This window comes from Cibotium barometz, chromosome 42 (assembly GCF_041138505.1).
Source record: "Cibotium barometz isolate CiBa-2024 chromosome 42, ASM4113850v1, whole genome shotgun sequence".
NCBI lineage: Eukaryota > Viridiplantae > Streptophyta > Polypodiopsida > Cyatheales > Cibotiaceae > Cibotium > Cibotium barometz.
In genome coordinates this window covers 30947417-30974882 of record NC_141087.1, presented here as the reverse complement: position 1 = coordinate 30974882, position 27466 = coordinate 30947417, and the positions used below count along the sequence as shown (strand labels likewise).

Sequence of the window (27466 nt, the reverse complement as noted above, 5' to 3'; positions counted from 1 at the left end):
GTGCAACGGATTTCTCAATGGCTCACCCAACGCAAGAAACAGGAGTTCTACGCTCGGACACAGGATGAGTTATACCAACTTTTCTTGGGGCCGAATTGCAAAGAGGCCTAGAGGAAACTCCGAGAACATCGCCCCCCCACACCTATCACATGTCCGGACACATGAAACTCGTATGCACGCTCCCTCTATCATATCCCCCATCAGCCACCGCTACCCCCACCACTAGATCCCCGTCCCACCGCCTCCACCTTCTTCACAAAGGGCATCGTCCTCAAGGCCATTCGCAGACTACGCAATGCGCAAGCCCAGGATCATGAGGGACTCACTATTGAGTACATCTTGCATGCCGATGATACCCTGGTGCCCCTACTAGCCTACATGTTCAATAGAGTCCTTTGTGAAGGATTTCCACCCTCTTGGTCCACCAACACCATCACCCCCATTCTCAACGCCGGAGATCCACTTGATCCTAATAATTACAGGATGATCATGATTGACCACATTGGCCAAACTCTATGGATCAATGCTAGAGGCAGAGCTCAGTTCATTTGCAAAGAGTCAAGGATGCAGAGCCTCAGGACAGGTTGGCTTTCGGAGGAGCTACTCTACCCTTGACCACATCTTCACCCTCTGAGCCACCATCAGAGGATTTACTGCTGCTTTGTGGATTTCCGCAAAGCTTTTGATACTGTACCCCGAGCCCGTCCCCTACACCGTCTACAAGAGATAGGAGTCCCATCTGACACGGTTTGGAGCATCATCGCCCTCTCTGAGTCCATCACCGGACGAGTGAGAGCCGTAGGAGGTACATCACAGGACATTTCCAGCACTATTGGAATGAAACAGGGCTGCCCTCTATCACCCACTCTTTTCGGCCTCTACATTGATGAGATCTCGAGCTTCATTGATGGATTAGGCGGGGCTGGTCCCACACTGACAGGCATATTGATCCCCATACTACTTTATGCAGATGACATCGTCCTCCTCTTAGACTCAATTGAGGGGCTTCAAAGACAATTGGATGCCTTACAGAACTTTTGCACGCAACGGGACCTCTCTTTTAACCTTGGTAAAACCAAGGTAATGGTCTTCAATACCTCTCGCCCCTTCACATCCAGATTGTGCTTTACATATAGAGGGGATCCTCTGGAGATTGTCTCATCCTATGTCTACCTTGGTGTCACTTTCACTGGCCCACGCTTCACCATGCTTCCCGTAACACATGCTAGAGTGATATGTGGCCTTGAGCTTACTTGAGCGGCATTGCTTCGAGACACATTTCCAGGAGCCCAAGATGAAGGGCTGGCTTTTTGACACCCTCGTCACACCAGCCTTGATGTATGGAGCAACCTTTTGGGGGCCAGATTTATCTGATGACGATTGGCAGCGAGTTGAGAGGCCCCAAGTCATGATGTTCTCCCGTATGATCCACAGCAAACCATCAGTCCCACACCAGATTATCCAAGCAGAGTTTGCTGCAGCCCCGATGGTAGTGGATGCACTCTTCCAGACAGTCACATACCTCCATCGCATCAGTCACATGGATCCCCATAGGTACCCGAGGCTTGCCCTGGAGTCCTCAGGACAGCTAGCACTTGAGGGCCACTCTGGAGTATGGTACGCACACTAGTTTCCACTTGGTTCTCAGTATATGGCCCCAACATGGACCGCCTACCCCCGCTTCAGTACAGTTTGGACTCCCCTTTTCTCCGGCTCTCTCACGAGGATACCAACCAGGTTATCCACTTAGATCTTCTCAACCTCTACACCCATTGCACATGGATCACACCTCCGGAGCTCCCCACGAAGATGTACTTCTACAGAGATCACTTCCTCACACTCACTGAGGATGCATTCATCCAGCAGCCGGGCTACTGTTCAGATGTCCCATGCCATGCGGATTGCGATTGGCTAGATACGGGTTTCATCCCACTGCCTCAGAGTGGAGACAGGTAGAGCTGAGCGCATCTTCAGAGCCAGGAAGCTCAAACGGCCCAGAGAGGAGACGGTAGACCATCTTCCGATTATGCCACACAGAGATTGAGACGGAGGAGCATTACATATGCCGCTGCCCAGTATACTATGAGATCCGTGGGAGGTTTCACTGTCTATTTCGTGAGCGGATTTGGTCCCTCTCCAAGATCATTGATTTCCAGGACCAGCGTTGCCTTGGCCCCTTCCTGCTTGAGCTCTGCAAACACAGGGACACCTTCTTGAGAGAGCTTCAGCCCCAGCCACCCCGCCCCCTCCTTCGCTAGCCAACCATCACCAGTTTCTTCTGGACCCAGGAGGTGGAGGAGGACACCGATATAGTGGATCTTGTGGACCCTCCATGAGCTGCTCCGGACCTACCTCGCCCGAGAGGAGTTACCTCGGACCGAGCCTCCGCACTCCAACGTGCCCGACGGCCCCGGCCGTCGGCCATGATCACCTCATTAGCTCCAGATCCAGGACATGCTCCACCGCCATCGAGCTACCTTTCCACGTGGCATAGCTAAGGGAGACCTCTCAGCCATACTCATTAGCCCCATGCTTGATATTTTGGAGAGTGGTATACCCTCTACTCAGAGCTAATGCTGCTCTCATGTTTCTAGTATTCCTTGATGCGTTTCCATGGACAGTTTTGTATCACCCCAGTGAGATAGCTATGTTTATGTTTTCTTTCTGTTTTATTTTCCATTCCATGATGAGATATGCCATGGACATTATTGTATCACTTTGGTCTCATAGGCCCATTGGGTCTTTAGTAGACGCTTAATATCTCTCTCTCTATCTCTCTCTCTCTCTCTCTCTCCCCGTCACTTCCTCTCTCTCTCTCTCTCTCCCGTCGCCGCTGCAGCAGGGCCTGCCCCTCCCGTCGCCGCTTCCTCCCCGTCACTTCCTCTCTCTCTCTCTCTCTCCCGTCGCCGCTGCAGCAGGGCCTGCCCCTCCCGCTGTAGTAGCAGCCCCCTCCTCTGCTCCTCTGCTCGCCCTTACCCTCTCTTGAGTAGGGTTTAAATTCAGTACCCCCCTGAGGGGGAGGGGGGGGGCTCCCTGTGGGCTATTTTCAGCACCCCCGTGATACAACATGGCCCCTAAACTGAAGTCATTTGCAACCATGGCCTCGAACCCACCCCCCCTTCCACCCCTTATCAAACCTCAATCCCCATGGGAGATCTTCATCATGGGAGAACTGAAGAAATTGCAGCAGGAGGTCTCCACCCTCAAAACTGAGCTGACACACAAGGAAACAAAGATTGCCAGTCAAGAAACAAGGATTGCTGGCCTCGAAGCTCAATTGCAGGACATCAAGAACAAGCAGGAGATTCAGGAAGCAGCCCAAGAAGCAACCCAAAAAATACAGGAAACACAACAAGAAAGCACAAAACCTCAGGTAAAATCAGAGAACTTTGTCAGTGAAGTACTGTCAGTCCTGAAAGAAAATGAAAGGGTCAAAAGCCTGGAAACTTTTGTTCGAATTGGGGGCTTGCCAGAAGATTGGTCAGTAGGTACCAACACAGATGAACAGCTAGAGGGATACATCTTGGATGTAGATATCATAAAGGAACGACTCACTAAAGTGGTACCTTTTATAGACCTTGGTGACCCAACTGACATTCAAATTAAAGGGAAACAGGCTAGGGTTCGATACTATGATATGATTGATAAGATCAAGGTAATGAAGCAGACTAAATCATTGCAAGGTACCTCGGTGTGGATTTCTGATGAGTTGACCCCACTACAACTAAAGAATAGAGCGGGGGAACTGGCCAAAGTCAGAGAAGCAAGGAAACAAGGGAAGTGGGCGGTCTATAGAGGAGGAAAAGCTATCATCAAAGATTTTAAAGGTCCACCCTCCTTTTGAAGGACATGAACTTGATACTTATACATATCTAATCACATTAAGCACATGGTGATTTTACCATTGTAACATGTAACTCTCATGAGTCATGAGAGCTTTGAAGTTAGTTTCTTTTTGATCCCACATGCACTTTTCTTTAACCGATACCCCGAAGTGGATTGTAACCAAAGATGTATTCTGATCTGTCCTATAGGTCAGCTTTGGCCTCGACAGGACGTTAATATATCTTTCTTTCTTTCTTTCTTCTTTCTCTCTCCCCCGAGCCTGAGCATAGGAGAACTTGCATGCCACGAGTCTTACACGCGAGGAGAGAAGGCAAGAAGGCCTTCTATCGAGATGGTCGGGTCATCATTGATGGCCGGCCCATGGATTAGCGGTTTGGGGCCTATGGGACACAAACCAAGCCACTGACAGAGATACACATGGCAGTATGCAACTGTAATGGTTCACTATGGGTGCAGCTTGGACGACTGGAGCATGTTATGGTGGGGAGAGACATCATACTTCTGACAGAGACACATCAGAGCCCAGAGAGAGGGCTACCTCGAGTAGAGGGATTCCTGTGGGAGTCAGCATATAGGAGGACCACACGCCAGGGTACCTCGAGAGGGTCGGGGGGAGTAGCAGTTCTATTCAGACGAGAGCTACAGGGGAGACTGAGAGTGGTAGCACAAGATCCAGAGGCCACATACATGTGGATCAGCTTACAGCTCTCACAGGACAGGGTTATATACATAGCTCTATGTTACTTTTCTCCATCAGGATCCTGCTATGTCATTACAGAGAACATGCCACAGGAGGAGGAGACAGGAGCCTCGCCATACACTTGTCTGTCAGAGGAGATTATGCATTATTCTACACTAGGGGAAGTATTTCTTACGGGCGACTTCAATGCCCACACAGAGCAGACAGTGTGAGGTGTATGACTATGATGACATGGAGATCCTCCACCCTGTGGATCCAGAGGAGATAGGGGCTAGTCGGGCATCAGAGGACACTGGACCAGACAGAGGACATTATGGAGACCACTTACTAGAGTTGGGAGCCAAGCATCGTCTCGTTATTTATAACGGGATGCTACAGTGGCCGGGATCAGGAGGGCTGACATGCTTCCCACATGGGGGTCATACACGGACCGGAGGCACGGTGGTAGACTACATTATGGGGTCTTCGGAGGCATCACAACTTGTCACCTCATTCTCCATTCCACCTCGTCCTATTGGGGCAGATCATACATACTTGGCATGTTCACTAGCCGGATCACCAGTATCACCAGCCCCCCACATACCGACGCCACACACTACCATCTACTTCACACATGACATGGCAGACACATACACTGGCAGAGTAGAGGATGGGCTCCTACTCATGGATCCCCTGGCACCTATGGATACCATTACAACCCAGCTGGCATCACTCCTACACACGGCTACATTACAGAGCTTCCCACATCGTGTACACTCAGGAGAGCCTGCGAGATCTGGGACTATGCCCCAGAACAGATGGTATGATGACGAGTGCAGAGCCCTATACTCACGGCTCCGCATACAAAGAGCCTTGGGAGCCATCACAGAGCAGGAGTTGAGGAGAGAGATGAGGAGACTTACTCGCCGCAAAAGGTGGGCCTTTGCAAAGATACAGGAGCTAGAGAGCTTTCATTTCTTCATGAGTAGAGATAGCCCTGTCTCATGGCGGCACTTCAGAGAGCCCCGGACACCGACACTTATTGCAGACCCACAGACATGGCACACATATGCAGAGGGCCTATATCACGCCCCACAGCAGCCACCTATACCTCAGCCACAGGAGCCTCGACCTACCACCACAGCTAGCTTCTTTACCCACTCGATGGTACAGGAAGCTATCCGCCGCCTACAGCATGGACGGGCCGCCGACCATACGGGCCTGCAGGGTGAGCATCTCATATATGCAGTAGATTCTTTGGCTCGTTTTCTTGCACACTTGTTTAACAGGGCACTAGCAGAGGGTTTGCCTGTGGAGTGGACGATGCACACCATTGTGCCGATTCACAAAACAGGGGATATGCTCGATCCAAGCAACTACAGGACGGTTATGGTTGGTGTGACATGTGAGAGGTTAAGACCGTAGTAATCACAACCTTAGTCTGACTAAACTGCACTTAATGATGTTTAAGAGACAAACAGATATGTGTCAATGCAATCTAGCTATATTAGATGAATGAATGATGTTACAATGAGATCCAAATGGATCTGTACTGCTGAATATGCTGCCTATATGCTGATTATGCAGGCTGAACTGCTGTCCACTCTTTCCCTTGTCTCCTGGGAAGGAAAGCTGAAGGGATGCTTTGGAACAGATGCTGAATGCTGATGGGATGATGAAACGCAGACCTGATGGAGATGCGTTAACTGACTACGAATGCTGAGGATGATGCGTTAGCTGATTATGATGCTGGAGATGATGCGTTTGCTGATTCTCCTGCTCCCAATGCTTCCTGGAGGAGATGCGTTGGAGAACACACTGCTGAATGCTTGAATGATCAACCTGAATGGCTGAATGGAGATGCTCTTCTATTTATATGCATGAGGGATGCTGGTCGGCCAGCATTAATGCAGTCGGCCAGATGCTGTATGTCCACGACTGAGCATAAATACCATAAATGCCAGTCGGCTGGTCATAAATACCTGAAAAATGCCTGTAAAATGTTGATTAAATGCCTGATGACTACTGATGATGCTAATGAAGTCATAATGATGCCATGTCACTGTACACCTGATTGGTGTGCACGTGACATTCTCCGCTGCTAAACTGTTGCTGGGTGGATACCTGGCAACCTTCGACTCTTCCGCGATCCTTCTCCTCCGAACCACTGCCCCCTTCTGTCTTCTGCTGGGACTGAGGCCGTCTGCAGGAGTGAAATCCTTTGAGCCAAGACTCTATATACTGCGGGAACTGAATGGCAAATACCTGAGTCACCCCTGACCTGTTCCTGGAAACCTTTCTCCTACCATCTCCGTCGTACCTGAAGCTCTGAACCTCCTGAGGCGATGTTGGAGCAAACTTCCGTCTTCTGTGGAAGAGAAACCCCCTGCTGCTGCCAGTTGAAGTCCAAACTTATGTGCTCCTTCGATGATGGATGTCCTTCTTCCCTGAGAGTTCATGGGTAACATGTATGCAGGACTGACTGCTAAGATGACTGCTATGCAAACCATGTGCAACCCTATATGCTGTGCAAGAATGCAGGTGGATGGGTTACTAATGCAGACCTAAGGGAAAATCCCTAAGGGTGGCTTGCAAAATTTTCAGAACTGGATTTAACTGTGCGGAAGCGATAAAAATGATGACTGACTGAATGACTGATGGAATGAACATGCTCTAAGGCTGGTTACCCTGTAAACGCTCTGATACCAATGTGACATGTGAGAGGTTAGGACCGTAGTAATCGCAACCTTAGTCTGACTAAACTGCACTTAATGATGTTTAAGAGACAAACAGATATGTGTCAATGCAATGCAGCTATATTAGATGAATGAATGATGTTACAATGAGATCCAAATGGATCTGTACTGCTGAATATGCTGCCTATATGCTGATTATGCGGGCTGAACTGCTGTCCACTCTTTCCCTTGTCTCCTGGGAAGGAAACGCTGAAGGGATGCTTTGGAACAGATGCTGAATGCTGATGGGATGATGAAACGCAGACCTGATGGAGATGCATTAACTTACTACGAATGCTGAGGATGATGCGTTAGCTGATTATGATGCTGGAGATGATGCGTTTGCTGATTCTGCTGCTCCCAATGCTTCCTGGAGGAGATGCGTTGGAGAACACACTGCTGAATGCTTGAATGATCAACCTGAATGGCTGAATGGAGATGCTCTTCTATTTATATGCATGAGGGATGCTGGTCGGCCAGCATTAATGCAGTCAGCCAGATGCTGTATGTCCATGACTGAGCATAAATACCATAAATGCCAGTCGGCTGGTCATAAATACTTGAAAAATGCCTGTAAAATGCTGATTAAATGCCTGATGACTACTGATGATGCTAATGAAGTCATAATGATGCCATGTCACTGTACACCTGACTGGTGTGCACGTGACAGTTGGCCACGTGCTGGCCAAACTCTATGGTGCAGTGTTGGAGCAAGAGCTTAGCTTATATGCTGAGCGAGCAGGTTTACGCTCATCAGGGCAGGTAGGCCTCAGGAGAGCTTTCATGTCCAGGAGGTATGTCCGAGACTATTGCTAGCACCATTGGTGTGAAGCAAGGATGCCCACTTTCCCCCACGCTATTTGGGTTATACATTGATGAGGTGGCTGACTTCATTACACGGGGAGGCGGAGATGGGGTTGATTTAGCAAGTACCTCAGTACATATTATGCTTTATGCTGATGATATTGTATTAGTGTCTGAGTCTCCAGGTGGTCTACAGCAACATCTACATGCACTCGATGATTTTTGCACACAGAGGGGTCTTACTGTGAACCTTGGGAAAACCAAGGTTATGGTCTTTCATACATCGAGATAGGGCAGGAGTCAGCTGACATTCACTCTCGCAGGACGCCAGGTGGAGGTGGTGACATCATACGTGTACCTAGGGGTTACCTTCTCTGCAACAGCCACCCGCTTCACCATGGGTTCAGCAGCCAGAGCTAGATTGACACGGGGATATGCAGCATTGGCTATGCTAGAGAGAGAGTGCCACCAGGCGCATTTTCAGGAGCCTCGGACGAAGGGGTGGCTATTTGACACATTAGTCACACCGGCATTGATGTATGGAGCAGCGGTATGGGCGCCAGGCCTTGCTACCCATTGGTGGACACAGATAGAGAGACCACAGGCCCTCATGATGGCACGCATGATACGCAGCAAACTGTCAGTACCTCATGACATTATCCGAGCAAAGTTTGCTGCGCCCCCTATGATGGTAGAGGCCATATTCCAGACTATATGCCTGCTAGACAGATTCAGAGAGATGCCACAGGACAAATTGTCATACAGAGCTTTTGAGGCATCTAGACAGTTGGCTGAGGCAGGAGACAGAGGATCATGGTATGCACAGGTCACACATTGGTTCTCACAGCATGGCCTAGACATGGATCATCTACCACCATTCCAGTATGACAAGGATGCACCACATATCCGTCTCTCTCATAGTGAGAGGAACAGAGTATTGAGATAGGATCTATGGCAGCTCTATACACGAGAGACATGGATAGCGCCTACAGAGCCTCTTCCACCGAAGATGCTCTACTACAGAGATCACTTCATGAGTATCACTGATGATGGATTTATAGAGAGACCTAGATACATGGAGGGCTTTTTGCCACACGGCTCCCGAGTGGCTATTGGTCAGCTTAGAGTTTCATCACACCGATTGGAGATTGAGACTGGCAGAGCAGCACGGATCCCCCGAGAGGAGAGGGGTATGCAGATTGTGCAGAGAGGAGGTGGAGAGTGAGGAGCATTATGTATGCAGATGCAGAGCATATACAGCCATCAGAGAGAGATATCCCATTTTATTCAGAGAGCCACATTCCCTACGCCAGATCTTTGAGGCAGCAGACCAGCGCATACTGGGGAGATTCATTCTAGACATACAGCGCCACAGAGAGACATCATTACAGGCTCAGACAACTCCAGGGGGGGACGACAGACACAGATTACTACATTTTTTCAGAGATCCATCCCACTCCCAGCCCCTACACGGGAGGGAATTACTCTCCAGAGAGCAAAGACACTCAGAGCCCGCAGGAGACAGAGGACACCTGGCTTTCGGACACCACGCCTATACGAGAGAGAGATGACAGAGATCAGAGCTCAGTTTCACAGAGAGGGTGCGGAGCGACTGGCTCGCTTCAGAGCACACCCAGGCATGTTCTTCAGGGAGCTGTGGACACCCCCTTCATTGATGTATACCATTTTATACCCCCAGTATGGTACAGGATGGAGCTAGCTAGGTTGCATATCATGATTGTATACTCCATGCATATAGCTTTGCATTCTCCTAGTAGTAGAGCTCCATCCCCTTCACCACTCATTGTACTTATTGCACACCCAGATTCAGCTTTTTTAGTTCAATACTTTTTCATTTTGTTGGGATGACAGAGGATACCCCATACAGGTACACCGATTTTTCTCATAGGCCGAGTTCGGTCTTTTGGAAGACATTAATAAAATCTTTCTTTCTTTCTTTCTCTCTCTCTCCCCTATGCGGGATATTTTAGGGTGATATGAGAGCTGCACACTTTTTGTTTTGGGATTAGATCTGACATTTCAGCTCTTATTACTTTAGTACCCATGATGATGTATTTCATGGACATGATGTAACCTTTTGGTCTCAGAGGTCATTTTGGCCTTTTGTAGACGTTAATACAACTTTCTTTCTTTCTCTCTCTTGCGCGTGCGTTGTCGTGACGTGGGCGGTATCGCTGGAAAAGTGCAAGACTTCTGGCTGTGAGAATAGCTTCCAAAATCCCAGCAACGAAACAAAACAGATAGCTCTTCAAGGAGCATAAGACATCACCATTTTTGTTGACATGTACATGTGCCAATTCACTTCAATACATCCCCAAATTCAGCTTGATGATTGCACATAAATTGTGTGTCAAGAGCATGGCCAGATCCAAGCATAGATCTCCTGACTCTTTTTCCAAATGCCTCAAACCAATCACATGTAGGCATACCACAATCTACAAATGATTTCCATATACATGTGACCATTCACATCACATATTTCATATATTGCCAACTCCATCATTTCAAGATATCTCTTGATTTCATGAAAACCTGCTTTTCAGATTCCAACAACTCACAAAGCAAAAGATGGCATATGGCATATATACATCATCACATGATTTCCAAAACCATCACAACAAATAACATTATCCCATGGCTTGATGGCTTGAAAATTGTTGAAGAATATCTCTTGTTGAAGAAAAACGTGGATGCTTGTGACAGAAATTTCAGCTTGAATGTGGAGCCTTTGAGCAAGGAGAAAAGTCCAAAATAAGCATCATAAACTTATCCAAACATAAGAGAAAGCTTACTCAAGGTCTAGTTTGGCATTTGGCTCCAAAACGTTGCCCTTCCATGAAGAAAAAAAAAAGATGGCGAAAACTGTTCGTGGGCTGCAGAATTCTCCCGTCCCGGCGCTTCACTCACACAAAAACCCGCAACCGCGCAGCCTCTGCTTCCTTCTAGACCCGGCAGCCACTGGTATCTCACACGCTTCTGGTATGCGCTTGTAGACGATCATCACTGCTCCTCTCATGTAGACCACCACCTCTTTGCTCGCAAGGGGCCATATCACCAGAGTCGCCAGCCAGTCGTCCTTCGCATGAATTCGGCAGCAGTCCCCTTCATTTTTTTCGAAAATTTCAGGAAGCGTATCACTAGATGCAGCTTGATTTCCTCTGTAATTCAAACTCCTACAAGGCTTGAACAGAAGTTGACTTCACAAAACAAGATATTCTGCAAAAATCCAAACTCTGGTTTTTCCTTCCCCTCGTTTCTGCATAATCCTTTTTCTCCTCTACGTTTCTGTTTTTTTTTTTTCCCCGATTCCTTCCCGCAAGAGAATCGGGCTCCTTCGCCTTTTGCAGCTAAAATTTTGATTTTCCCCAAAATTAAAATACACTTGCGCCTCCTTTTTTCCAGCTTTAAACTCGGATATTCCCTTCGTGTTATTGCCACGCAAGCAGCCACCTTATGTCTTGATATTCCGCGCGAGTATATCATTGTCAATACTGCAACTGGCCTCACAATCGAGTTGTTTCCTTGTGGTCGAATTGCTTCCCCTCTAGTACTCCCACTTCAGAATGGGGAGCTTCTTTTGGGCAAGGACAATGTGGGAGTATTTGTTGATCAGAATGGCAAATTAACACATCCAGGTGGAATCATATGGTCTGGAGTACCAAGCCTTATTGTTATCAACTCACCATATGCCCTTGCTTGGTTATCCCGCTTCATTAAGGTTAGGTATCTACAGCCTCCATACTCCTTAGTACAAATAATCCCTTTGAGAGAGATGCAGCTGCTACCTATGGGTAACTACGTTGTAGCTAGTGGTCCACAAGTGATTGCATCATCTGATCATACAGTGCAAGTTCTGCTGTTGGTGCCCTTAGGTGCTCAGATAGTGCAGTTAGCAGCATCAAGGAGTTTTGATGAAGCTTTGGCTCTGTGCAAGTTGCTGCCACTAGAGGATGCTGCTCTTAGAGCTAATAAGGAAGATGATATTCATAAAAGGTATGGCCAGTTTCTCTTTGAACAGAAGGAGTATGCCAAGTCCATGATGACCACCTATGTCCAGACACATGGGTCTCACCACAGCATGCTCATCATGTGCACACAAAAGCCGCTTTAAACTAGCCATCTATCATCTGTAGCTATTCCGGATGAGAAGTACCCACCTTGGGTGCTAAAAAGATCTCAAACTGTAGCTCCTCTGCAAAAATTTCCTTCTAGGAAGTTGTTCATAGCATGTCTGACCACAACTCTTCAGTTCATCACATACACATCAGGCACTCCCAGCTTCTACTATCTGCCCTCCAAAATGGCTCCTTATCAGCCTGTGCACTTCACAAAAACTCACACATTTCTCCACTGTTTGCCTGGCCTTCAAGCATGTATCTGCACAGCAAAGACTGCCCTTTTTCTCCACTAAAAAACATCACACTATCCAAGTGTTAAAACACCTACTACACCCGTTATGTACACAGGCTTTGAGACTTGACTCAGTCTCAGCTCGTCTTATTGAACCTCATTTACAATATGAACATATGTACTTAGGCATCATATAATGACTCAAGTCATGGCACTTAATCCCATGCATCTGGATTTGCATTTAATGGCCTCATATGCATGGTTTCACACCATAGACGTGCCATGGCACGACATCCACCCCCTCTAAACCTGCACATCCTCTGGTATGTGCCAAATCATCATCAAGATCCACATATATCTGGACGTCGTCTTCATTTTCTACATTACCAGGAAGATCACCCTCTTCCTCTTCAACCATATCCATACTATCACTGTCAAGCCTTTCATCCTGAGTCTCCTGTGAATCAAAAGGATCACTGTCATGCCTTCTTTTAAACATCTTGATCCTTTTGCCTGCTACAAGATTCTTTATCTCTGTTCCATCAAGCTCACACAGGGTATACGTGGCATTTCCATGCACATGCTTGACAATGTATGGGCCAAACCATCTTTTTGCAAACTTCCTTTGCACAGTAAATTGGTTGTCAAGACTACTATCATACATTAGGACCCAATCACCTTCTTCAATAGGTTTTGGCCGGAGTCTGTGTCTTCTATCAAATCTTTCTTTATTTTTCAACCTTGCATCTTTCAAACGAGCTTTAGCAAGCTCTACATCTTTAGGCTTCCTCTCCAGCTGTCTTATTCGCAATGCAAGGAGGTCTTCCACCCAGGGTAATACATTCCAAGTTGGAACTACTTCTTCAACTGGCATTACTGGCTTCTGACCATACATTAATTCTGCAGGCATGTATCCTGTCACTGAGCTATGAGTTGTACGGTCAGCCCACAAAGCATATGGTAGCAACCTTGGCCACTCTCGTACTCTTCCTTTGCATGCCTTTGCCCTCAGGGTTGTAAGCACATGTTAGGGCCAATTTGATGCCAATTCTAGAGAAGAATTCCCTTGCTTCTTCAACATCTAGCTCACCCCTATCAGCTGTTATTTTCCCAACACAACCATACCAGCAAATCACATCTTCCAAGAGAAATTTGCATACTGTTTCCGTACTCTTTGTTCTAAGAGCACGCCCTTCCACCTGATTTGTCAAATCTTCTCTTGCAAGTGCTATGTACCGCATCTGCCAAATTCCCAAAGGCATTGTAACTAGATCCACTACCCATTTGTAGTGCATGGCAGGTGGGTAGGTTGGTTGCAAGCCATCACGATGTCATACATTTGAGTACATTTAACATACCATGCATGTTTCCACATATTGGGAAATATCCTTGTACATCCCTTTCCACCAATATCTTTCCTTTATTTTGGTAAAAGTGGCCCACACACTTCGATGTCCAGCCCAGAGACTCTCATGGAATTCTTTCATAAGCTTCCCTTGAGTCTCTTTATCACATATGACTCTCTGTGGCATAGCATTTCTCTGCTTAGGATGCTTCCACAGGTAGCCATCCTTTAGAAAATACCCATATGCTTTTCTGCGGATCCTCTTAAATTCTGAGTCAGACCAATTCTCGTGTCTTGTCAAAGTACTCAAGTATTGACCAATAAGCAACCAATCTCCTTCATACATTTCCTCAGTAAAAGACTCAAGTGCATTTGATAAGCAAGTATGGTCCCCTTTTGCATATGCAGTAGTATAGAATTTTGTACCTACATCATCAATGTCACTAATCATCCCTTCTTCATCTTCATACCTGGCTCTTGATAGCATATCTGCAACTGGGTTATCTTTTTCTGCAATATGCTCAAACTCAGGATTTAGTGACTTGATATAGGCAATCCACCTAAGCATAGCGATATCTGGAGTGGTGCAGCTTGCAATCATCCCAAGGAGTGGCAAGCAATCAGTTTCCACAAGTACAGATGCCCCAATAAGATATTCTTTTTCACATTTTAGAGCAGTGACTATTCCCCATAACTCCCTCTTGATCTGCGGATAATTTCGCTGACGAATGCTTAATACCTTTGCTCCAAATCTGATTACATACCTGTGATCATCCTCATCATCTTACCCTACTGCCCATCCTATCCCAGTAGGACTAGTATCAACTGTAACAATCACAGGCCTGCCACACTCATAATTTGCCTTCCTTAGAGTAGGTGATGATTGGAGCAGATATTTCAGCTTCCGCATAGCTTTAATATGTACTGCACTCCACAAAAATTTTTGATTTTTCCTCAAAAGTTGATAAAGAGGATCTGCTACATGTGCATAATGTGGGATCCAAATAACATAAAAGACACATGTACCAAGAAATCTCCTCAGCTCTGTAACATTAATGCATATCTCTTTCATTCTTTGTATTGCATCTATCTTGGCTGGACAAGGTCGGCGTCCACTAGTACTACAAAGATGCCCCACTATTAGCACTTCACCAACCCCAAATACTGATTTCAGTCCAGATAAAGTAAGATTCACCTCTTCAAGCCTAGATAGAATCATATCACAATCTTTTATATGATTCGCCACAAACTTGCGGCACCCCTTCGAATCCAAATCCCCATCTTTATTTTTCTCATCACAGCCTTTTATTGGCACATCATCCAGAAAAGGCATAGTTATTTGTGGTATGAAGTCTCGCAAGACTTTATTCATTCCATTCATCATATGCGCCACTGAGTTGGTGGCTCCCTGTGGTAAGGTACACATTCTTACCAATCCCAAAGGAGTTTTCATTGTGGTCAAGTCCCTGCTTTGTATATCCAGCTGGAACTGATTCCCGAATACAGATCACCCATAGAGTATATAGCTTTCCCTGCAAATGCTTCTGCAAACTCGTCCACAATCGGACCTGCTCCCACATTTCTGATTGTGACCTTGTTTACAGGTTGCATGTCTTGAATGAAGCGCAATGTTCCATTCTTCTTTGGCACGGTAAACCATCTGTTGGAGTATGGAGCCCAAAATTCCCATCCTGATCTTTTCTTTTAGTAATTCCATCAGCTTTGGCAAGAGAGCCTTTGGTACTGGAATCGGCCGCAGGTTCCAGGGCACATGTGGAACAGTGAAGATCACCATTGGCGCTGTTACACTTGGATCAACACAGCCTATCTCATGCGGCTGAAAAGCAAAGGCTTTCCCATGTTTTACAAGCATCTCCTCAAAGCATTCCCTTTCAACTGGCAACAGAAAGTCCTTTTCACCAATCTTCAGCTCTTTTAGGGTTTTCTGTGTAAACTTATGCCCAATTTTCTTCGGATCTCTAAGATTCGGTTGCATAGAGGCTTCATCTATTTTCTCCTTGCTTCCTGGTGGCAAGGGCAAGGCAACTGGTTTCACCTTCTTTGCAACTGTTTTGTACTTTGTATCAACATGAGCATCCATCTCACAATTCATGTTTTTACATTCCATCCCCTCAAATTCCCGGATTATATCATACATCCCCACAGATGACACCTCTATCATCTCATTTCCACCCTGTAAGCATGCTCTTTCCATAGCAAAAAGTACACCCATAGTATCCACAAATGACACCTCATCAAGCACCCCTGAAATAAACTCATTCTTCTCCAAAAGACCACACTGCTCAAGACTTTTTTGTTTATTTTGTACATTATCTACATTGATTGAGTCCTGCGAGAACTCATTTTCCCTTGTACCATTGGAATCCCGCTTTACAATGGCACCTGGCCAAAATTCCTCATCTCCCTGTAGTTCATGAATTCTCTGTTTATCTTTGGGAGTGACTGTGCTCGAAGAGACTCACGGTTCCTTTCATGGTTAATGCAAACTGTCAAAAACTGAACAGCTTTCTTGCCATCTTTACTCCTTATTCTTGCATATGCCGAGCCATCATCCAAAACCTTTGTTTCCATCCTCACAGCTGTAATGTAGGGTTGCCCAAGGATGAGGGGATACGATAACATCTCCTGAACAAAGAAGTTCTGATCATCTTTCACATCCCCTATAGTTACCCTTACATTTGGACAGGTTGCATAGAGCTCTCCAGATGAGTTGTTAGCTGCTTTAATCATCCACCCATGATCTACATCCATTGGCCACTTACATTTGTTGTAGAGATTTTTAGCCATAAGATTTATTTCAGACCCATGATCAATTAGAGCGACATACGGCTCTTCCAAGTCACCTATCTTGACAAGGGTTTCAGTGGTTGCCCTTGCCCAATGGCTCCTGGAGTAATGACTCTTTGTAAGAACTTCTTTTTCATCATCCTCATCCACAAAGCGCACTTGTCGTGCCCCTTCAGCAGAGTGATTACATTCCACCACATTCTCTCTCTCTTCCTTTTGCTGTACCTGTACTCCATGAGTCTTGGAAGTGCTTGCCTCCCCTTGTGATGGAATAGATTCAATTATGGACTGCCTTTTCCTTCGTATAATATCAATTATCTCATCATGGAATTCTTTCTTTGCAATTCCCAAGACTTCTCTAGTGTAAATTCCACCCTACTGTTTAGAATCCTCTCTTCAAGCACCTTTTTGAGGTCTGTTGCGGCTTCAATATCAGATTGAAGCTTGTAGAGTGGACTTTTTCCTTTACCCTTCTCCCTCTCATGCTTCATTTTTGCTGGCACTTCTTCCATTGATACTTCCTGTGGAGGTCTGCTATGCGGTGGAGGCATATGTGATGGCCCAGGATCCTTCTTTTCACTACCACGAGTGACCCTTTTTGATGGCCCTCCTTCCTCATTTTCCCTCTTACGCTTTTCCTCTACCTGTGCCTCATTATTCTGGCATTTTGCAATGTAGGCATGAACAGATAAAGAATCCACAGGCTCTTCCCAGCCAGTCTCAAGACGTATACAGTCACCTGCCTCATGCAAAGCCTGTTTAGACACCTTCTTTGATGCAATTAGTTCCATTGTTGATGGCCAAAAATCTTCATTCTCAGATTCCTGCTTTGATTGACCAACCTTTAACCCATAGGTTGCTGCCTCAACCATAGAGATGGCATGCCTAGCAACCATGTCTTCAACCAACTTTTTCATCCCTCCTTTTCCAAAGTTTGTGCTTAATGGAAGACCAGTCTCTGTAAGGTGGATTTTCCCATCTTTGAAAAACACAAGTTGATTTCTGAGGGCTTCTTTATAGCTAGCACAGTCTTTCTTTGCATGTTCTGGGTCATCACACCATATACATCTGAATGTAAACCCTTCTTTACTTTGAGGCCTTTGCATAGAAGCCTGCCCTAATGGTAGCCCTTTTTCTTCAATTCTGGACATCTTCAGTTTTAGGTCTCGCATGCCCTTAATAAGCTCATCCATCGGCCCTTCTACCTTTGGGATTGCAGCAGCTGGTTTTGGTAGATTCTCAGGGGTAACAGCAGTTATAGGAGTTGCCGAGCTCATCACCATTTTATCCCTCCTTCGCTGCCGCTTTGCTAGCATGGTGACCGCATCCTCGACATCATTCCAATCATTCTTTAGCCCCTGCTCTGTATCCTTATCCTCAAGGAGAATTTCCAGTTTTTCTTGGAGATCTTTCCCAGCTGCTTGTAAGAAAAGCTCTGTTTTTTCCCTGTCCAAGGTAGAATGGGGAGCTTCTTTTGGGCAAGGACAATGTGGGAGTATTTGTTGATCAGAATGGCAAATTAACACATCCAGGTGGAATCATATGGTCTGAAGTACCAAGCCTTATTGTTATCAACTCACCATATGCCCTTGCTTGGTTATCCCGCTTCATTAAGGTTAGGTATCTACAGCCTCCATACTCCTTAGTACAAATAATCCCTTTGAGAGAGATGCAGCTGCGACCTATGGGTAACTACGTTGTAGCTAGTGGTCCACAAGTGATTGCATCATCTGATCATACAGTGCAAGTTCTGCTGTTGGTGCCCTTAGGTGCTCAGATAGTGCAGTTAGCAGCATCAAGGAGTTTTGATGAAGCTTTGGCTCTGTGCAAGTTGCTGCCACTAGAGGATGCTGCTCTTAGAGCTAATAAGGAAGATGATATTCATAAAAGGTATGGCCAGTTTCTCTTTGAACAGAAGGAGTATGCCAAGTCCATGATGACCACCTATGTCCAGACACCTGGGTCTCACCACAGCATGCTCATCATGTGCACACAAAAGCCGCTTTAAACTAGCCATCTATCATCTGTAGCTATTCCGGATGAAAAGTACCCACCTTGGGTGCTAAAAAGATCTCAAACTGTAGCTTCTCTGCAAAAATTTCCTTCTAGGAAGTTGTTCATAGCATGTCTGGCCACAACTCTTCAGTTCATCACATACTCATCAGGCACTCCCAGCTTCTGCTATCTGCCCTCTAAAATGGCTCCTTATCAGCCTGTGCACTTCACAAAAACTCACACATTTCTCCACTGTTTGCCTGGCCTTCAAGCATGCATCTGCACAGCAAAGACTGCCCTTTTCCTCCACTAAAAAACATCACACTATCCAAGTGTTAAAACACCTACTACACCCGTTATGTTTACAGGCTTTGAGACTTGACTCAGTCTCAGCTCATCTTATTGAACCTCACTTACAATATGAACATATGTACTTAGGCATCATATAATGACTCAAGTCATGGCACTTAATCCCATGCATCTGGATTTGCATTTAATGGCCTCATATGCATGGTTTCACACCATAGACGTGCCATGGCACGACAGCGTGCCTTCGTCCCTCCAGTCCCCGCTTCTACCATGTCCTAATCTGCGACACCTCGTTACTTTCCTCCGCCTACCGCCCTCTGAGCCTGCCTCACTCCTCCTCCCTCGTTTCTTCACTGCTCTCTTGCTCGCCCAACTGCACCAAGCTGCCAGGGATCCCCTAAACACGAGCATAAACAACGTTGTTCCGCATCCTCAAGCTCACCACCCAACTGTAGATCCAGTACATCGGATCACCCCCAAGCATAGGGTCAGGGCTCCTATCCATACAAACTTACACCAATCAGCCTAGGTGTCCCATACCACCATGACCTACCCTAAGGGGCCATCAGTAGACTGCCTCCATCCATCTATGGACTGGTAGAGCGGGTTATCACTCATACCACCAAAACCTACCCTAAGGGGCCATCCAAGACCTACCCTAAGGGGCCATCAGTAGACTGTCTCCATCCATCTATGATTCTATGGACTGGCAGAGTGGGTTATCACTTATGGCCCACGTCTTGACCATCACAATAGTAGAATACAATAACACAATCCACTCTATAAGCTCATCCCACTTATATAGTCACTTATGAGTTATAACTCATGCACCTGATCTGCCTCGCCCTTGTGCCCCCCAGCTATTGTGTGCAGACCCCCCCCCCTCCTCTGCCTCGCTCCAACCCCCCCCTTCGCATGTGCATAGCCCCCCCACCCCCCGTGGCCCCCTTGCCTTCACCTCTCCAGTACCCCCTCCTTCGCCTCCGCTCCCCCAACCCCTTGTCAGAATATGCAACGGAGATGAAGACAAAATCTGAAAACACAAGAGCAAGTGCACTGCAGAAAAACACAGCAATAGTGAGAGAGAGAGAGAAATGAAATGAAATGAAATGTTATATTAACGTCTTCAAAAGGCCATAATGACCTATGAGACCAAAAGTTACATCATGGTGGATCTGATACAATGTCTGAATAAAAAAACCCAGAAAATGAAAAATAAAGATGATACTACAGGCACCTAGAAAATGAAACTGGAAATGGAAGGTAAACAGAAACCCTTATAGGGTGTGAATATAGTGAGGGGGGGGGTACACTATGGAGGTGAGTGGAATATAGTGAGGGGATACAATATCATGTGGGACGGAGGGGAACACTATGGAGGTGCCTCCATCTCATAATATGTGCCGCATCGGACGCTGGCGGATCTCCTCAATATCCTCCATGGTGAGTACTCTGACTGGACGTCTCCCATGCCGTGCTAGAGAGAGAGAGAGAGAGAGAGAGAGAGAGAGAGAGAGAGGCGTGTAACTCTACTATATACATAAGAGAAAACCCGGAATACCCAATACAAACACTGTGGGGGCAAGGGGCCATTTTATATGGCCCCTATGATCCAATCGGCCAGCCCAAAAAGCAGCCGACAGCCCTCTGATGACACCTGACCTGCACTATTTCCAGTCGGCCAGCAACCTTCAGTCAGCCAGCACCACTCAGAGTGAGTCGTGGAGAAGCAGTTGGCCATCATAACTGGGTCATCCAAGAGCCACAGGACAGCCTCCCACACCAAAAAAAATAGGGAAAAAATATGGAGGGTGGGGAAAAATGAGAAAACACCTAAATCGGGCGGGCACCCACAACAGAGGCCCTGGTGTAAATATACAGATAGGAGATGATTGCTAACACCCCCTCTCAGCTCCTGGATGTGGAACCAACCCCAAGGAGCTGGAGTGCCGCCGGAGCAAAGCTTGAGATAGAGACTTCGTGAAGAGGTCCACAGCATTGTCCTCCACTCCGCCTTCCCAAACTACCTAGCCTGTTGCTTTGTCCCAGAGAGCAATAAAATGCTCATCAAACTCCCCTCGTATGCAAGTCTTGCAAACCTGATGCACTGACAACAACAGATGAAAACCAAGTGATGGAACATACAACACCTGGGAGGAATGCTTCCCCCCTCTGCCATCGGGAACTATCTCCAACCTGCCCTCACTGTGAACGGGGATAGTGGATGTATCCCCAGTAAGAATGTGACCAGAATACCTGCAAAGATCCTGTAAATCCGAACGGGAAGGAGTCATGTGCCTGGAAGCCACCACTGTCTAGAATCCACTCCCGAGTATCCGTAGTAGCGAAGAGTCCCTCAACCTCCTCCCTGCATGAAGAAAATGAAACATCGGTGTCCATAACCTCCAAGTGCATCAAAAGCTGGAGTCTTTACGGTTGCTGCTGAGGATTCTGCACCCTTCTCAGTGCTCCGCTTGGGACATTGCCTCCAATACTGGCCTTTCTCGCCACAATCATTACAGATCCTCTCTGCCTTCAGTTTCTCGCGGTCTGTGTCGGACATCTTCTCAGAAGACTTCTCCGATGAAGCCTTCCCTTTGCCCTTGTTATTACCGCCTTTCGACCGTTGGCAAGTTAAGGCCTCCGACTCCGCCCTATGGAGGGTTCGTGAATCTTTCCTCTTGGTCCAAGACCATGGGCACAAGCTCCTCCCATGTGATGGTGCTGAGCCTGCCACTAGTAATCAACGAAGAGTAAAATGCTGAGTACTGAGAGGGTAAATGTGATAGCAACGTTATGGCCATATCCTCCAACGATGTCTCTTTCCCAGCCTGGAGAACTTCCTGTTGAAGAACCTGCAGCTTGTTGATGTGCTCCTACGTCGTCGATGACTTTGCAAGATTCATCACCCGTATCTATACTTCCAAGGAGATCCTCTTCATGGGCGATACCCTATTCTAGAGAGAAGCCAAATGCTGCCATATACCTCTAGCCAATGTCATATGCTTGATATGATTGATTACCTACGGTGTGCAGTTGAGGAAAATGAAAGAACGGACCCTGGCATTGACACGATCCCACAACTGTGCCTATGCCTCACGTTCCTTTCAAATCGAGGGTAACTCCCCTTCCTCTAACTCCGGCCGTGGAACCCCAACAACAATGAAATCAACAAGGTCGTAAGACTCCAAAACAGATTCCATCATTACCTTCCATATGCCGTAGTTGTTCCCGTCCAATTGACGGTCCACTGGGAACGTGAGGAGTGTCGGGATCTTCACATGCCTCTCAACCATCTCAAGTAAATCTGCCATTGCGGGGGTGTAACTGAAAAGGGTGGGTGCGTGGGAAAAATGAAGAACTTAAACCTGCAAGTGGCTGTCCAACAAATCAGCCCGCCTTCCTCTTGCTTCTCCTCTTCCCGTACGGTCCCAAACAGTCCACCAATCAGCAACAAAACATCCTCCTCTCTATAGTGATTTAATTAACCTGTAATTAAGTTAATTACATCATAATGTTTGTGTTTATCTTAAATCCCAAGATCTATCAAGAGTGTCAGAATATGCAGCGGAGATGAAGACAAAATCTGAAAACACAAGAGCAAGTGCACTGCAGAAAAACACAGCAATAGAGAGGGAGAGAGAGAGGCGTGTAACTCTACTATATACACGAGAAAACCCGGAATACCCAATACAAACAATGTGGGGGCAAGGGGCCATTTTATATGGCCCCTATGATCCAGTCGGCCAGCTCAAAAAGCAACCAACAGCCCTCTGATGACACCCGACCTACACTATCTCCAGTCGGCCAGCACTCAAAGTGAGTCGTGGAGAAGCAGAAGCAGTCGGCCATCAGAACTGGGTCATCCAAGAGCCATAGGACAACCTCCCACACCAGAAAAAATAGGGAAAAAATATGGAGTGGGGAAAAATGAGAAAACACCTAAATCGAGCGACAAAGGCCCTGGTGTAAATATACAGACAGGAGATGACTGCTAACCCCCCCCCCTCTTGCCTCAACACCGTCCTAGTTCCTTTTACCCGCCTTTGCCTCCCTCCCCTAAGCCCTTCCCCCACCGTTGCGCAGTCGCCGCCCCCCCCCCCCCCCCCCCCCCCCCCCCCGCCTCAACACTCCCAACTCCTTTTCTCTGCCTCAGCCCCCACCTTTGGCTCCCTCGCCTAAGCCCTTCCTCCGTTGTTGTGCTACCGCTACCAGGCTGTGAGCCGTCTCCTCGCTGCCTTATCCCCCCATTCCTTTTTGCGCTCCCTCCCCTCCTTACCCTCTTCCCTATCACGTGCTTGTAGCTTTTGGGCAGTGTTCTGTGGCAAGTTTCGGCAACTTCTGGTCTCGAACCCCCAAGAGGACTCCATGGCAACTGCTTCGTCATCCCCGACCGAGGCCGCCATCCCTTGCCTCAATTTTTTAGAAGCGGACTTCCAGCTCCTCGCTTCGGTAGTCGCTTCTTTGGAGGCCGCCACCTTGGTATGCAAGATTGTGGGTAGTTGCCTGACACACGGACACTTCAAGGATCTGTTACAGGCAAGCCTTCTATTCATCCCTTGGGGTTTGGCTACTAGCAGATTGAGTTCGACAAAGTCATGCCATCGCACTACATACGGCCCAGAGCTTCTTTGCGAGGTGGCAGCATGGCTTCGCCCCGGCATCCGACCCTTTGGTTGGCGTCTCAGGCTTTCCCGTGATAGTATGCTTTTGAGGTCTTAGGAAGGAATAGCTTCCACTTCTCCCGGGTGATATGTGGTGCTATCGGGAGAGTGATGGAATCCCCACCCCCACCCCCCCAAAAAACAAAAAGAAAAAAAAAACCAGCTACTTCGGTTCTTGCTCGGACTATTGGGATTTCATCCCTTCGTATCTGCATAGCCTCTCCGGAGTCAATGCCTCATGCCATATCGCTTCCTTGCCTTCAAGAGGACACTATTTTGCAGAGAGTTGAGTACTATGTACTTACCCAACTCTAGCCTTTGGCTTGGATGGAGTTGTGTGGCTCAGGCCACAGAGATCACAAACAGGAGATGGTGTCCTCCAACCTAGAGGTGCTGCTTTTTGTGTTTCTTCATATTTTAGTGACAGTACCCCTTCCCCCCTCCTACAGATACCTACATTCTGATAGGTGGAGTCCAAAGTATGCATACTCCAGGGCTCGAACACAGTGGCTCCAAATGGAGGGTAGGATTCACCCCATCTGGCACGCTTCGCCCCAAGGCCGACAGTGACTGCTCTGCATCGAAACCCACACCCAAGACTCTTCGAGTGGAGGGTAGTTCCAACAGTCCCACCTCCCACATATCTTAGTTATGCAAATTGTCTCATGGAACATCCAGGGTTTGGGGGGTCCACAATGCTTTAGAGACGTGGTGTCCTTAGAAAGGAGCTTCACAGACCAACAATTGGTGGACCCATTGACATTTTCCTCATTCAAGAGCACCGTCTTTCAGGGGGATGTATCTGCCCCGTTGCGGGAAGATCCTGCACGGCAGGAGTCACACCACCTCTGCGACACAGGGTGGAGTATGCATTTCTATCAGTGAGCGGCTATTGCCGACAGTGGTTGACTTAGGCACCACTGTCACTAGACTCCTTGGAGGACCCCTCGAATCCCAGATAGCCAGGACTTTGAGATTTGCAACAGGAATAGAGGAGATTTGGGAGAGGCTAGATTTTCACTCGAAGCAGCCATAGGCGCCTTGGATGCAAACCTTGGAGAGATTAGTAGTCTATTACAGGAGGCAGCGCAGAGTAGATTGGCTGCCTTCAGAGGGCAGGAGAGCGCATTCGCGAGCCCTAGCTTCTCTATAGTGGCTTTAGGAGAGTGCACCAGATCGCCTGTGGATTGAGAGTCAGTTGGTTGCCGCCCCCATACAGAGCTCAGATCCATAGAGGAGTGGAGGGTGGAGTACATATAACATGCCAGAGCCTCCTTTTGGACGTAGGCGGGAAACAAGGACACTCGGGATATCTTTGAGATTGCAAGCCTGCACAGAGGCGGAGATATGATATCCATAGGTTGAGGCCAAGATGGATCTATTGTTACAATTCTCCCCATGTGAGAGCCATTGCCACACATTTCTTCAGCTTTTTTCTCATGGGTGCTCCCATATCCTCACAAGTGCTGGATGCACGTGAGTGGGTTTGGTGACATACGAAAGAGGTGGTCCCTCACACTCTCTGGACTTTCCTGCTGACCCCCTTCACATCCAAGGAGCTGTCTAGGGCTATGACGGCATTAACTAGGGGAAAATGCTCGAGAGAGGACGGGCTTCTAGTCTCCTTATTTCTCCGTCGCTGGGATCTCATGGAAGGTGGCCTCAGAGCTTCCTTCAATGGGATAATGGTTACCGGTGCCATGCCAGAGAGGTTGTCAAAGGGATTGATTCACTTGATCCCAAGAAGGGTGGTGACAGATTGGAGATTCGGCACTCTTCTCCCGCCACTAGTGCTTCAGGCCCACCTGTACGGAGGCCTTCCGAATTCTTCCAACTAGGGGTGGTGCCCCATCTCCGCCCTCTTCAGTCCTTTTCTGCCAGCTTAATCCGTTGATGAGAGGCGCTGGAGTTGTTGCCCTTACATGGGCTTCTGCCTCCTCACCCCCAGGACAGCCAGTCAGGACACCGCACCGCTTCCCTGGACAAATGTCTGATTGCCACGGGTGAAGTCACTGCCAAGCCCAATTCTGTCCTGCTTGGTGCTTGAGGCTGCGGTATTGCCGTCTGGGAGGCATCCATGGTTTTGTAAAGACTGGCTAGAAATTGGACTTTATCTTGTGCCAAAGCCTTCCTCGCATTTTGCTCCTTTCTAGCCCAAGCCTGGAAATAAAGGAGCATGGCATCCTTGGCTTCCACGTCCTTTGTGTGCTTGTCCATTATTGCTTGGATCTCTGCCTGTGTCTTCGCCAGCTCAGCCTTGGTGGAGGTGAGGTTACATTAAGATTATCCACGGAGTCGTCCTTGTTGGCTCTCCTAGGCATGTTTGCGCTTGCCTCCTTCTTAAGGGCTCTATCTTTATGGTTTTCCTATCTTTCTTTTGTTGCTCTTTGAACTCCTGCACCAAGCCGTCTAGTTCTTCAATGTGGGCTCTAAGTGCAGTTTCCTTGCTTGTTTGTCTTCCAGACGCTTGGTGCCCAGCACATGCTCCCTTAATTCATGAGCAAGAATTGTATCCATAGCCGTGCTGGACCGCTGGTCCACAACACCAGCTCTTTTCTGGCTCTACAACTGCCTTCTTGCCTTCAGCTTTCAGGTTCCAGAACTTGGATTTCCAGACTTCCACTTCCTTCTCTAGTTTGTTGTTTTGCTCCTCCAGTGCTTCCACATCAGCACTGTTGATAGTTCAAAGAAGGTTGGAGGCTTGACTTTTTTTTGTTGATTGGCCTCTTGTTGCTTGAGTGCCTTGTGATAGCGCACCCTGTTGTCCTTTGCCTCCATCCGGACTCTCATCATCCTGGCTGTATATGACCAACTCTTTGCATGTGGGGGTGGGTGCTTCCATTACACCTTTGAGTTTCTCTAGGTATCCCTTCCACACTACTTGGAGTTCTTCAGCTACATGCTCTTCCCACTCCTCCACCTTGGCTGCATCTAGCTCACACACTTCTATCGGGGTCTTGGCTTCATAAACTACGAGACCTAGCCTCTGTCCGGATTAGCTCAATCTTGTCTTTGTTTGCCCTTGCCTAGATGTCCTTGACCACCTCCAAGTGCTCATTTAGCACTACATGTGTTTTCTATTGTGGCTTTGGGGTGGCTACGTCCAGCCCTTCCTTGATCTGTCTTGTTTCATGTTCCTGCCTAGCCATAGACACCTTCAAGGTCTCAATTTTTTTTTGCCATGCCTTGGTTGGTTTCCTGCAACCCCAACATCTGCATTCGGATTTTTCATGCTGCTGCAGCTCTGCCTTCAAGAGTAGAAGCTCTTTGCGGTCCTCTTCTACTTTGATGTCTCTTTCCTTTATCCCTGAGCCTTTGTGTGGTACACCTAACCTATCTCTACCATACACATGGCTTTTGTACAACAAGTGGCTGGCCTATGGGCAGCAAGAGCAGCAAATAATGGCCTTTGGGCAGCAGAAGAAGGCCAAGAAGCGGTAGAAAGGCCACGTGTAAAGGCGGCCAGGCATAGAAGGAGTCGGCCAGCACTAGAGGAGTCATGGGCTCACATGAGGCAGTCGTGGAGCGTAAAAACAGGCCGCCGGCACTATAACTGGCCAATTAGGAGCAATATATACGTGGGTAGCCAAATCATCATATTCATCTACTTTCCTCAATGTTGGATTTCACAGAGCGTTTCACTGTAGGCAAAGTGCTAGCCAAGAGTGTGGAGTAGGTCACAGGGATGTGCTTTGACGTCTTCATTCTCAACCTGATCTTGTACTTGAATTTCAGTTGCGTTACTTCTTTCATGTACATAACACAGAGCAATAGTTTAGGACGTGTGTGTGATGTTTGTTGGCTGATGTGAGGGAGCTCTGCAAGAGAACACGCAGAAAGACACACAGAGTCAAGCCTAGAGAGACACGTGCTGGAATGTACTTGATGATGATGAAAGTACAAAGTACTA

The 27466-nt window shown here is 47.5% G+C and overlaps 1 protein-coding gene and 1 long non-coding RNA gene across 2 annotated transcripts in view; one reads left to right on the top strand and one right to left on the bottom strand.

Moving 5' to 3' along the window:
* The window catches only part of LOC147614357 (uncharacterized), a 52624-nt gene that overhangs the window by 6059 nt on the left and 19099 nt on the right, over positions 1-27466 (bottom strand). The gene's annotated exons all lie outside the window — the stretch shown is intronic.
* LOC147614358 (uncharacterized) lies at positions 2822-4048 on the top strand. The gene has a single exon (XM_086780902.1). The coding sequence runs from the start codon at positions 3068-3070 to the stop codon at positions 3842-3844; it is 777 nt and encodes a 258-aa protein (XP_086637028.1). The 5' UTR covers positions 2822-3067; the 3' UTR covers positions 3845-4048.

Excerpts from the sequence above, each read along its gene's own strand:
- LOC147614358 (XM_086780902.1), top strand. The coding sequence starts at position 3,068 with ATGGCCCCTAAACTGAAGTCATTTGCAACCATGGCCTCGAACCCACCC.